The following is an 11499-nucleotide window of genomic DNA, read 5'->3' as shown; positions in this document are numbered from 1 at the left end:
CACTCCCAACAACCACACCACACCACAACAACCACACCACAACAACCACACCAAAATATTTACACTACACCACAACAACCACACCACACCACAACAACTACACTACAACAACCACAGCCACAACAATTACACCAATACAACTACACCACAACAACTACACCACACCAAACCACAACAACCACACCACAACAACCACACCACAACAACCACACCCCAACAGCCACACCACAACAACCACACCTCAACCAACTCGAGTAGGGGTCCACTCGGATCTTCTCCCTGATTTTCAAGTTGTCCTCAACATCGTGCCTCTTACAGCATTGGATGCCAATATTGGGAAAGGTTCTGACGTATTCATAATAATAATGATAATAATAATAATAAAAATAATAATAATAATAAATAATAATAAAAATAATAATAATAATAACAGTAATAACAACAACAATAATAATAATAAAATAAAGAGAAATAAAATAATAAGTTTGAGACGCAATAATTATTATAACATCAATAATAATAACAAGAAGAAGAATAATAATAAGGCTCTGACGTAATCCCGATCAAAAAAATAATAATAATCAAAAGAAATCACGACATGACATTGATTTGACACAGCAAGTTGCCCATCACTTTGATATGATGCACTCCTACTTTGATATGCACTCCTACTTTGATATGCACTCCTACTTTGATGTGCACTCCTACTTTGATATACACTCATACTTTGATGTGCACTCCTACTTTGATGTGCACTCCTACTTTGATATGCACTCCTACTTTTACTGTCTCCATAGACATGCTCTCACAAATGTTTCACCACAAAACCTTTCACCTCGTAAGACATCAATCCTGTTACAGTCTTGCCTCCACTTCATTTCATCCAGAATATATTATTGTAATTGGCTTCTGTGCAAAGCTTCAGCTGCTAGAAAATCACAGAATGTTCCAAACCAAATACTTTTACTCGCTCTTCCAACCAGGCCTCTCGTTCCAGTTTTGTTTTTCCAATCCACACTGGCTGCCACTTTACTATCGTGTTGTTGTTAATTTTTTTCAAATTAATTATCGGTGGTATCGACAAAAGAAGTAACAGCCTAATTGCTGCGTGTAAAAATGGCATATGGGGACATCCGTGCAGTCGAACCCAGTAACTCCGACACCAGGGCAAGGCACATCAACTGTTACAACACCTCGCCATCGACAATGTGCTGCAAATACACTGCACATGACACTGCAGTCTTCTAACTTCAGATCATCTCCAATCAGTGCAAGCCAATTAAGGTTCTCACTGTTGCCAATCCAGCAAGCGATTGAAATTCATCTCTTCCTCAATCATCTCTTCCGAATGAAGACCCTCAAAAGCAAATAGAATTACAACACTTAACAAGTGTTTGCAGTAATAATAACAATAATATTTACATTATTATTGTTATTATTGTTATTATTATTATAATTATTATTGTTGTTGTTGTTATTATGAACAACACCCTCTGCACTAACATAACGGAACTTGGATTCTTCACTTTAACAGTGCAGACGCCATCCTTGCAATCCTGACCGACCAGGTTGTGGGGGTGTGGGTAGTAGGGTTTGTCCTTCGTCACACACGATACAACTACAATTGCTGCAGGTCCCTCGAAGTTGTGGATCTGTGCGTGCGTTTGCATTTGTTTGCTTGCTTGTTTGTGTGAGTGTATTTCTTAAACGTTTTCGTATCTATCATTCAAGGCCAGCTTAAATCAGGTCAAAGGTTAGAATGACCGGTCAAAGGTCAGTCCATACAAAATTTTCATGTCCCAACCTTTCCATCATTCTACCTTTAGCCATTTGCCTCATAAAACTTCACTGCTTATATTGCTGTTTTGATTTATATAAAGTGAATATTTTATCTGTTGTTGCTGCTGCTGTTGTGTGTGATTGTGTGTCATTGTGATTGTGTGTCATTGTGATTGTGTGTCATTGTGATTGTGTGTCATTGAGACAAACATGTAACCTTGATAGAAGGATAAGTTTTCCGATCGCTGGTGCTGTGTTCTCCCGGAATGCTCCCTGCTGACCTGCCCTCACACTTGTACCTGAACCTCAACCCTCGCTGTTTCGGCTGTTCATCGATTGACACGCAGGGATCCTTGCGAGCTGGTGTCTCCTGGACCATCAAACTGTCGAATGAAATGTTAGGCCAGTTCTTATCATTTGTATTTAAACATTCATTATTATTATTACTACTACTATTATTATTATTATTATTATTATTATTACCATTAAGTACACTCCTTAGTTGTTCTCAGAGGAAAATTCACGGTAACACGTAACATGAACGTTAGTTAGAAACAAAAATTTCCAAAATAAGGGAAATCTCAGAATTTGTAAAACTGACATTCTAATTTTAGCATAATATAATAATTAATAATTAGTTTAAATCAATTAGACTAAATTAAATCAATTAAATATATATATATATATATGATAGTTGTCATCTGTATGACATTTACCCACCTTTTGCCAGGTTGCAACTTGCTGAAGTTTGGGTTCTGTCTCAGGAAGTTGTTGATGACATCTAAATTGGCTTGTTGCTGGCTTGGTATGTCTGCAAGACAAATTATTAACTAACTCTGTCTTGTGTGTCACTATTTAATTGTTAATCATTAATGAACTCAAAAACTGGTCAAATATATATTAATAATGAGTTGATGATGAAATTAAAAATTAAAAAGAAATTCAAGTTTTTACATTTTTGACATGAATTGACTTTAATATGTTTAATCAATTATTAATTATTGAATGAAAGTTATCATTTTTTATACGTCATTAATAAAAATTATTCGTTACCTTATATAGAATTAAATTATTTTTTAATTATTTATCATTTAATATAAAACAATTCATAATCCCATTGCAATTCCTGGTTCAGGTGAAACTTAAACATCACATGAAGGTTCAGACATGACAACTCGTCACTGACGCTTAATTAAGAAATATTCGATGAAAACAGTACATACCGGCCATTTAAATAAAACTTTCTTCTTTTCAAATCTGGGAATTTGTAATTTTGATTGAATTCCAAGTGGGAATCAGCCAATCTCCAACTAAAATCGCCAAATTTCCCTTTTCCACAGGAAATTCTTTCTATATTAAGCAATGTGGGGAAGTACGCATTTCCTCAAAATTTAATTGATGAAAATTTTTTATTAAAAATATTAAAAAATTTTATATTGAAATTATTTATATTTTAAAAATATAAATTAAACTAATTTTATGTAATTTTGTTTGAAAAAACTTGTTTAATTAAGCGCTTCAGAATGTTCGTTGCGTGTTAAGTTCAGCACGTCTCGTTGGTAAATTCATCTTTCCAAAAAAAAAGCGTAAAGTGCCTGAAACTTTCCGAAATGTTCCGATCAGCATGTCGGGTTCTGGCGTTCGTCCTCTTCCTCTTCTATGTGATCGGTTCGGTTCGGAGCGAGGAGCTGAGTTTCGAACTTCCTGACAAGGAGAAGATGTGTTTCAATGAAGTTGTTCGCCAAGGTACTCCCTGTATTCTCGAGTATCAGGTTCTTACGTTCGTTCGTTCGTTCATTCATTTTGTTCACTCATTCGTTCGTTTATTTTATTTAGTTTAGTTTTTATTACTCTCTTAATTTACAGTTTGCTTATTAAAGTAAACAAAACACATATAAACGGCTAACTAAGCTAAGGCTAACACTAGGCTAAGCTAACTAAAATAAATGAAATTAGCAATTAAAAATATAATGAAAAAACATAATGGTTAATCGTTAATTACATTGATTAGTGTGCTGTTGCAATCCTTATTATAAGATATCTTATATAATACTTATAGTGATAGTCAAAATCTAAGCATATATATTCAATATTGTTCAGTGACATATTCTGCCTTCTGACATATTCTAGTATTACCCCTATGTTAGAATTTGATTCCAATTTCTTTTCAATACCTAAAGAAAAAGGTATTTAATTTATAATAGTATAATACCAAAGCCAACTTGTCAGACTAACTTGTAGTAACTCACTAACTATGCCGACTCACCAGGTAATAGAGGGAGGAAATTATGATGTTGATGTAATCGTTAAAGCTCCAACTGGTGCAATCCTATACAACGAGCAGAAAAGGCAATATGACAGATTCGAATGGAGTGCTGAAAGTGAGGGAGAGTTCACTTTCTGTTTCAGCAATGAGTTCTCCACATTCACTCACAAGATCATCTACTTTGACTTCCAGGCCGGTGAGGATGAAAGGATCAAGTCTAAAGAGGATGGTTCTGGTCCTGTCACTCAGGTGGCTTGTGCTTAACAGAACATATCATTATCATATATGATTGCTAACTTTATGTATATTTAATTTAAATACACTAGTGTGCATGTGTGTGTGTGTGTGTGTGTGTTATGATGGATGTGGTATGAATACTTAGATATTTAGAGGTGTTGGGCCGATAGATACATTTCATGTGTATGTGTTTAGTTTGAGTGATATGGGATGTGTTTATTTTTACTATTTAATTTGAATTGTTTTTTTGTACCTAGTAATTTAATTTTACTTATTTGTATTTAATTTGTATTGTTGAACTCATTGTATTTTAAATTTTTATCAATTTCAAATTAACAACTTCACAGAAAGCAATCCAGCCCTTTATGCATAATTTTTATTGACTTTCTATTGAATTGATTATATATAAATTTTGAAACAAATTGCCTGTATACTTGTATATGCGTGCAGTTGGAATCGACAGTGGCCAGCATTCACAAGAGTTTCAAGCTGACGATCGACCACCAGACTCACTATCGACTGAAGGAGGCCCAGGACCGATCGTTTGCAGAAGACTTGAATGAAAGAGTCCAGTACTGGTCGATCGGACAGACAATCATCATCTTCGTGGCAGGCATCGGGCAGATCCTCATTCTCAAAAGTTTTTTCACCGACAAGAGGCCGTCGAAGGCTTCAACGTGATTTGTTGTATCTATCGTTCATCCTCAATAATTTGTTTGGTTAATTTATTATATTCATTCTCAATACTATTATTACTGTTATTTACATTGATAAATTATATTTTTAATTCGAAAGTGTAATTTTATATTCATTTTTTAGTGGTGTTTTTTCCTCTGTTAAATTGTCAAAATAAAAATTTTGTTGATAGTTTATATAATTCAGCAATTTTGAATATTGTATTATATAAACTTATTATTATTATTATTATTTAAAAGTTTATATTAAAAATATTTAAATATAAATATTTTTTATACACTATACGTTAACAAACCCACAAACACGCATTTGATGTGATTGATTAGCATGACTGGATTATGTTTGCAGTTGAACCGGGCCTCTGCATAGCTGCCTACCAGAGTAGTACATAGCTCATTACTGCTCCTACGTGTCGAGCATTTTACATACCACATGTTTATAATAGCAGGATATTAATTTATAGTTTTTCCACCAAATGCGTTTATCAAACAAACATGGTTGATATTGTAGCTTTATTAAGTTTGTTTACTTCTTCGTTATGACATGTTAAGTTTTGTTAGAACGTTTCGTTTAATGAAGGAGGTAGTTGGTTGGTTATTATATCCAGCAAGATGTCAGAATCGGATGAAAAATATCCAACTCTGGCCTCTCACAAAATTCTGGCTTTTGCAAAAATTTTCGGCATAGGTTATATTTAAGATTGTGATGTTTTTTAAGAGATTGGAGCATTGTTTTTTCAGCAAAATACAACAGACAGCGTTTCTGAGAGGCATAACTCGATAGAGGTGCTTATGATTCTTCTCCAATAAAACACAACGCAGTATGGAGGTCTGTATAAATAGGTGATACTTAAACATGTAAGTTAGGGGATAAATTGATCATATGGTTTTTATAGTATCTCTTCAAAATCTCTTCGTTGGGCGGGTTTTCTCATGAAGTGTGCCTGCGCAACGGATGTGTGTGTGTGTGTGTGTCGTTTGTGTGTGAATGTGAATAGGTGTTTGTATATATATAATTTATATATGTATATATATATATATGTTTATGTTACTAATTCTATGTTTATGTGAAATTATTGTTAGAAAATTTATGTTGGAAATAGATTGATTAATCAGCCCACCTAATATAATTATTACACATTGCCGTTAGTTTCGCTGTCACTTTTCCGGTATGTCTGATTGCTATCAATCAATCAATCTTCGTTTAGCGTCCAGAGACCCAGTTTCCCGAGGTAGGACGTGATTGATTGATTGATTGATTGATTGATTGATTGATTGATTGATTGAGTTTCGCTCTCACTTTTCCTGTATGTCTGATTGCTATACATTTTCTGTGTTATTTTTTTTCTGCTTTCTCATCTATAGTTGAATATAATGTAATCTTACGTCAGTAGTAATCCTATATAAATAACGACTTTGAATAACGCTTAATAATAATAATATAAATAATGCTTTTGAATGGGCTCGATTGTAATAATGGTAACTGTATTCTTTTGGTTTCGTCCATTTATTATTCATATATGAAATGGAACTCTGGTGTAGTTTAAGATTCGTATTTGCATTTGTTTGTGGTCGGAGCTAAACGTTTGTACCTATTCGTGCAGCCTTTTTGTACATCAAACATAAGAATGTATTAATCTTTTTATTATTACATTTGGATCAAAATCATTCTATATATGAATAAACTTATTAGCAACATGTCTAATGAAATTAGACATGCATTTATGAATATTTTTAGTTTTTAATGCGTTTCTGTTTTATTAATTCATTATTTTTGGTTTGTATAATTTTACATAAAAAAAAAATACACCATCAAATCATGGCACGTTGTTTTCAACTGTAACGATTACAATACGATGCAAACGAGTGAACAGTGTCTTAGAAAAATTCAATTGTTCTCTTATTCAATAAATTATATGAATCAATCAATTAATTTCTCAAATAAATAGTAAAATAACGAATAAAAATATAAACAAAACGATGTGGAAAATGACTGCAATAAATAACAAGGATGAAATGACACGCAAGATGATGCACTGCGCTATTACGTGCTTTCTTGTACGAGCTAAGGAGTTCAGTTGGCTGCTGATAGAAATTACAAATATCTACAAAATTACAGTGAGAAAGAAGATTAGCAGTAGTGAAATTGCAAACAACATCTACGGCGCAACGTCTTTCGAAGTTCTGTTTTTCAAATGTTGCCCCGTCAACACGGGTACTGTTTCAGCGCCGGCTGACATTCGTCAGCGTCACTCGCGTAGTCGTCGTCGTCCTCATCGTCGTCGTTAATTGTATTTACGGCTGGTGTGAGGTTGTTGATGGCGCATGACTTGATGGGAGAGTTGACCAGATTTGTAGAGGAGGTGTGGTTGCTACTCGTTGTCGGGCTCAATGGTTGTTGCTGTTGAAGGCGTTGCTGCTGCTGCTGCTGAGGCTGTGGTTGTGACGATGTTTGGCCAGTAGTGAGATTTTGTTTTTGTAAGTGTTTTTGTTGTTGGTGCATCGTGTAAACGGTCTGTGGCGAGTGGAAAGAAAAAGTGGGACCCAAGGTATTCTGATTTGATTGACATGAAGCGACATTCGGACCCGACAATGCACTGTTGTTCACTGTAATTATATTCCCATTGTTTTTGGTCACGTTAAAAATGTTGAGGCCGGCATTCTCTAAATTTTTCCTCAGTGTGGATGCAGTAACTCTTCTTTGGGGGTCGGGATGCCAGCAGCCATCTACCGTTTCTCGAATTTCCTGTGGAAACTCAACCGGCAATTGTGGGACGGGTTGTTTGCCGCTCTGCATTTCTAATAAGAGCTGACTGTCCGACAAAATACCGTACGGACGATTGCCACCAGTGAATATTTCCCACAACAAAACGCCCATGGACCAGATTTCAGTGAACCAACCAGCCTCCCCAGACACTACCTGTTCAGTGGGACACCAACGTAAGCTCAACACTTGCTGGCATGGGCACAGACAGTAATCGGCTTCGTACACCTGTCGAGACACTCCAAGGTTTGTGAGTCGCAAGCATCGGTCTGCCGTCTTAGGTACCAACACATTTCTCGCTGCTAAATCGCCGTGATAGTAACCTTGCTCACTCATGTATTCGAGGCCTCTGGCAACTTGGCAACCGTAGTCTAAGGCAGAGGGTAAGTCAAAAGAGTTTGTTGAAGTCAAGAGGTTTAAGTGTTGTTTCAAGTCGACACCATCAACGAATTCATACAAAAGTGATCGAGGTGAGCCCGCATGACACAACGCCACACACTTCAAGACGTTTTGGTGGTCGTGTCGAAGGGATGATATTGATCTCAATTCTTTTTCAAAACGCGTTTTCAATGTGGGATCTGCGTGCTCACTCAATGTAGCCACAATGACTGGCTTCTGCTGCTGCAACAGAGCTTGCTGTTGAGGAAACATTATGTTGCTCTGATGGTCAATCAACTGACCGGCATACACGGGACCGAAATGACCACTGCCAATGGGATAGAGAAAGGAGATGTTGACGGCAGACACGGTCGGAACATTGTTGTACATGGCAACTGAATTGTGACCAGACGACGAGGAGGACACCACGGTGTTGGGGTAGTGTGACTGGAACTGGTTGCTTTGGTAGGTGGGTGATTGTTCCTTTCCATTCAACAACATCCCTGGAGCAGCTTTCTTGCTCATCATGTTGTTGCTGAGAAGTGCGTTGCTGTTGTTACTTGATTCCAGGTCCTTCAGCTGTTTCTTCTTGGCCTCCAATGATTTCTCCTCACTGTTACAACGTCTTTTGATGAAAATTGCTAGAAGGCAGACGATAAGAATGGAAGCCGCCAGCACAGCCACTATGTAGATGATATGGTTGACTTGGTCGTGGGGCGAACCTGGTACGTGATTGTAACAGTAGACTAATGTTGATTTGAATTTAACTTTGATAATAAACAATTGTTATAATCAAAAATTTAAAATATTCGTGAAGCGTCTATCAAATAACGAAATATTTAAACCGACTGTTAAAACTGAAAATTCAATTTTAGTAATCGTGATTTGTTTCAGTTCACTGTCACTGAGACAATTGCAAAGTTTTCAATAACAAACTTGTGGGCGGCCTCCAAATGCAGTGGTTAGGGTTCTTTTCAGGTTTCGAACCGTAGAGTCCAACGCCGTGAGAGGCGGGAACGCACGATGTATCTTTCGGGAGGAGGTTGCTGAACTCTGTGCAGTGAACATCGAAAAAAATATTTTGAAATTTGTAAATATCACTAAATATATAAATCACTAATGAAAACAATTAAAAGAGAGTTTAGTTGATCTAATTACACGATGTCGTTTTGAAAAAAGAGCAATTGGAAACTTGTCTTCTGCATGAAATGAATCAAAAATCAAAATAACACTTAAAGTTTATTACCAATGTCATTCTCATTAACTGTTAACATTAATTAAAAAACTAATGTTGTTAACATTGTTGGAATAGATTAATGTTGTTGACATTAAGGATTCCACAATTCTACTTCTAAATTTTGAAGTTTTGAATAATATGCACCGGTTCTGGAGCTATGTAATCAACGCGCATATTTTAGCTGAATGTTAATAGTGCAGTTAATGTAATGTAATGAAACGTTCAGTTAATGCGTTGTAATGTTCAGTTAATGTAATGAAATGTTCGTTTAATGTGACGAGTCATGACGAGCCACAACACCCACCAGCCGCTGACGACGACAAGCGAATTATTTCCCTCTCAGCCTGACATTTCTCACTTTCGAACGTCTTGCAATCATCGTAGCACAGCAGCGACAGAATGCTCGATGGAGTCTCGTCTTCAAATTGTGGCTGTCGTGGCCGTTGTCGTCGACGTTGTTGCTGCTGTTGTTCGTGCTGCAGAAACGCCTGGTTGTGGCTGCCGCATGTCTTGAAGAAGAGGCGACACAAATAGACTGTCGCTATCCGAACGCACGTGTCGTCGGCTGTTTTTGAAGTCATCATGCCTAACTTCAAACCTATCAGGTTATTTTTATGGAATTATTTGTTTAATTTTATACAATTAATATTTAGTCGTGTTAGTTTTGATTTTTACCAATACTGTTTATTTTATATTAAAACTGATTTACCGCTTTCATGAAAATGATTACGATTTGATGTTGGCTGAGGGCATTATTAAATGTACGCATACAGCCTCATGTTTTATACTTTCACATTTACATTCTCAAATTAGTTAATTTATCTCTTTCCACTTCTTAATTTCCTATTTCTTATAAGAAGTCTATTGTTATTCCTATTCTTAAAAACTCATCTTTAGATCCTTCCTCTCTATCTAATTATAGACCTATTACTGATTTAAAGAGTTAAGATAGAGATTTCATTTTGCAAGTAAATGAAACCAAGCCGACGAACCGACAGAATAATTCCAAAACATAAATACAAATGACCAACTGGCTAATCTTTTCTCCACGAACGATTGTGACCCGACATCGTGGATGACGGCCACATTGACGATCGGCGTCAGCGGTGGCATGAACCCTGGCGACGAAGACAACAGCGACGAAGATGACGAAGACAGTGTGATGTTGTTGTTGAAGGCCCCCCTACAAACATCGCCCATGTACGGAGAGCAGTTTGGGTGCGGCGGGGGGTTCTGCTTCTTCCGATGTTTCAACCTGGTCGGTGAGGGGTTGTTGCATTTTTAGTTGTTCATCGTTCGGTCAGTAGCATTTATATTTAACATGCAAAAAACCGCGGTAATGAAGATGAAAATGAGGATGATGATGACGACGATGATGATGAACATATGATTTCGTTGTGATTTTAGTCAGTGATGATGACGAAGACAACAATGATGGTGATAATGATGACGACGACGACGATGTGGATGATTAATATTCCGAACGAAAACATGCATTTAATGCGAATGCACATTAAAGATTGCTTCAAACACTGAGCCCATCAGCACCACCATTAACACGTGCCTTTAAAACGCAAGAAATTATCATCAAGATGATGATGATGATGATAATAATAACGATGATGATGATGATAAATAAGTGATGATTGTGAAAATGATTATGATGATGATGGCAAATATGTGATGAAGATGATGGTGATGGATGGTGACGATGATGATAAAAACAAACACAGTAACTAATTAAAAATGATAAAATGAAGAGGAAAAAACGAAAATATTTCTGTACGGTCACACGCGCACACACGCACGCACGCATACACACACGTACACACACACAAACACACACACACAGACACACGTCTACGTTGATTAGGCTATATTGATTTTAAACTACAAATTTATAACAGATTTTCTTGTCATAAATAACGTAAAAAACACAACAAATTATGAAAATTAATCGAACGAAAGAACAAACAAGCTAACAAACAAGCAAGCACACACATACATTTATATATATATATATTAAAGATACATATATATATAGAGAGAGATAGAGAGAAAGAGATAGAGAGAGAGAGAGAGAGAGAAATATAGAGAAAAAAAAAGTGAAAGAAAAAAGAGTTAATAATAATCGTTATTTGCC

The 11499-nt window shown here is 36.1% G+C and overlaps 3 protein-coding genes across 3 annotated transcripts in view; 1 reads left to right on the top strand and 2 right to left on the bottom strand.

Annotated features, from left to right (window-relative positions):
• HELRODRAFT_69490 (hypothetical protein) overlaps positions 1 to 2158 on the bottom strand; it is a gene marked incomplete at both ends in the record, with an annotated part of 6317 nt that extends 4159 nt beyond the window's left edge. Inside the window, 3 exons of the mRNA XM_009030586.1 lie at positions 251 to 345; positions 1504 to 1652; positions 1997 to 2158. Of these exons, the coding sequence (XP_009028834.1) occupies positions 251 to 345; positions 1504 to 1652; positions 1997 to 2158 (406 nt within the window). The remainder of the gene's footprint in view (positions 1 to 250; positions 346 to 1503; positions 1653 to 1996) is intronic.
• Positions 2159 to 3342: 1184 nt separating this feature from the next.
• On the top strand, positions 3343 to 6740 carry HELRODRAFT_185153 (hypothetical protein). The gene is made up of 6 exons (XM_009030777.1): positions 3343 to 3551; positions 4049 to 4294; positions 4733 to 5202; positions 5307 to 5772; positions 5961 to 6044; positions 6067 to 6740. The coding sequence occupies exons 1-3, from the start codon at positions 3390 to 3392 to the stop codon at positions 4961 to 4963; spliced, it is 639 nt and encodes a 212-aa protein (XP_009029025.1). The 5' UTR covers positions 3343 to 3389; the 3' UTR covers positions 4964 to 5202; positions 5307 to 5772; positions 5961 to 6044; positions 6067 to 6740.
• Positions 6741 to 7183: 443 nt separating this feature from the next.
• The window catches only part of HELRODRAFT_164816 (hypothetical protein), a gene marked incomplete at both ends in the record, with an annotated part of 5927 nt that continues 1611 nt past the window's right edge, over positions 7184 to 11499 (bottom strand). The window contains 4 exons of the mRNA XM_009030776.1: positions 7184 to 8841; positions 9056 to 9172; positions 9661 to 9954; positions 10388 to 10611. Coding sequence (XP_009029024.1) covers positions 7184 to 8841; positions 9056 to 9172; positions 9661 to 9954; positions 10388 to 10611 — 2293 coding nt within the window. The remainder of the gene's footprint in view (positions 8842 to 9055; positions 9173 to 9660; positions 9955 to 10387; positions 10612 to 11499) is intronic.

This window comes from Helobdella robusta (genome assembly GCF_000326865.2).
Source record: "Helobdella robusta unplaced genomic scaffold HELROscaffold_7, whole genome shotgun sequence".
In the NCBI taxonomy this organism is placed as follows: domain Eukaryota; kingdom Metazoa; phylum Annelida; class Clitellata; order Rhynchobdellida; family Glossiphoniidae; genus Helobdella; species Helobdella robusta.
Note: the sequence above shows the minus strand (reverse complement) of the source record. Positions and strands in the feature narration are given on the sequence as shown.

Bases quoted from the DNA above. Each gene is read 5' to 3' on its own strand.
- HELRODRAFT_185153 (XM_009030777.1), top strand. From the start codon at position 3,390: ATGTTCCGATCAGCATGTCGGGTTCTGGCGTTCGTCCTCTTCCTCTTC. The intron at 3,552-4,048 runs GTTCTTACGTTC...CCGACTCACCAG, and splicing joins CCTGTATTCTCGAGTATCAG to GTAATAGAGGGAGGAAATTA. The intron at 4,295-4,732 runs GTGGCTTGTGCT...ATATGCGTGCAG, and splicing joins GTTCTGGTCCTGTCACTCAG to TTGGAATCGACAGTGGCCAG.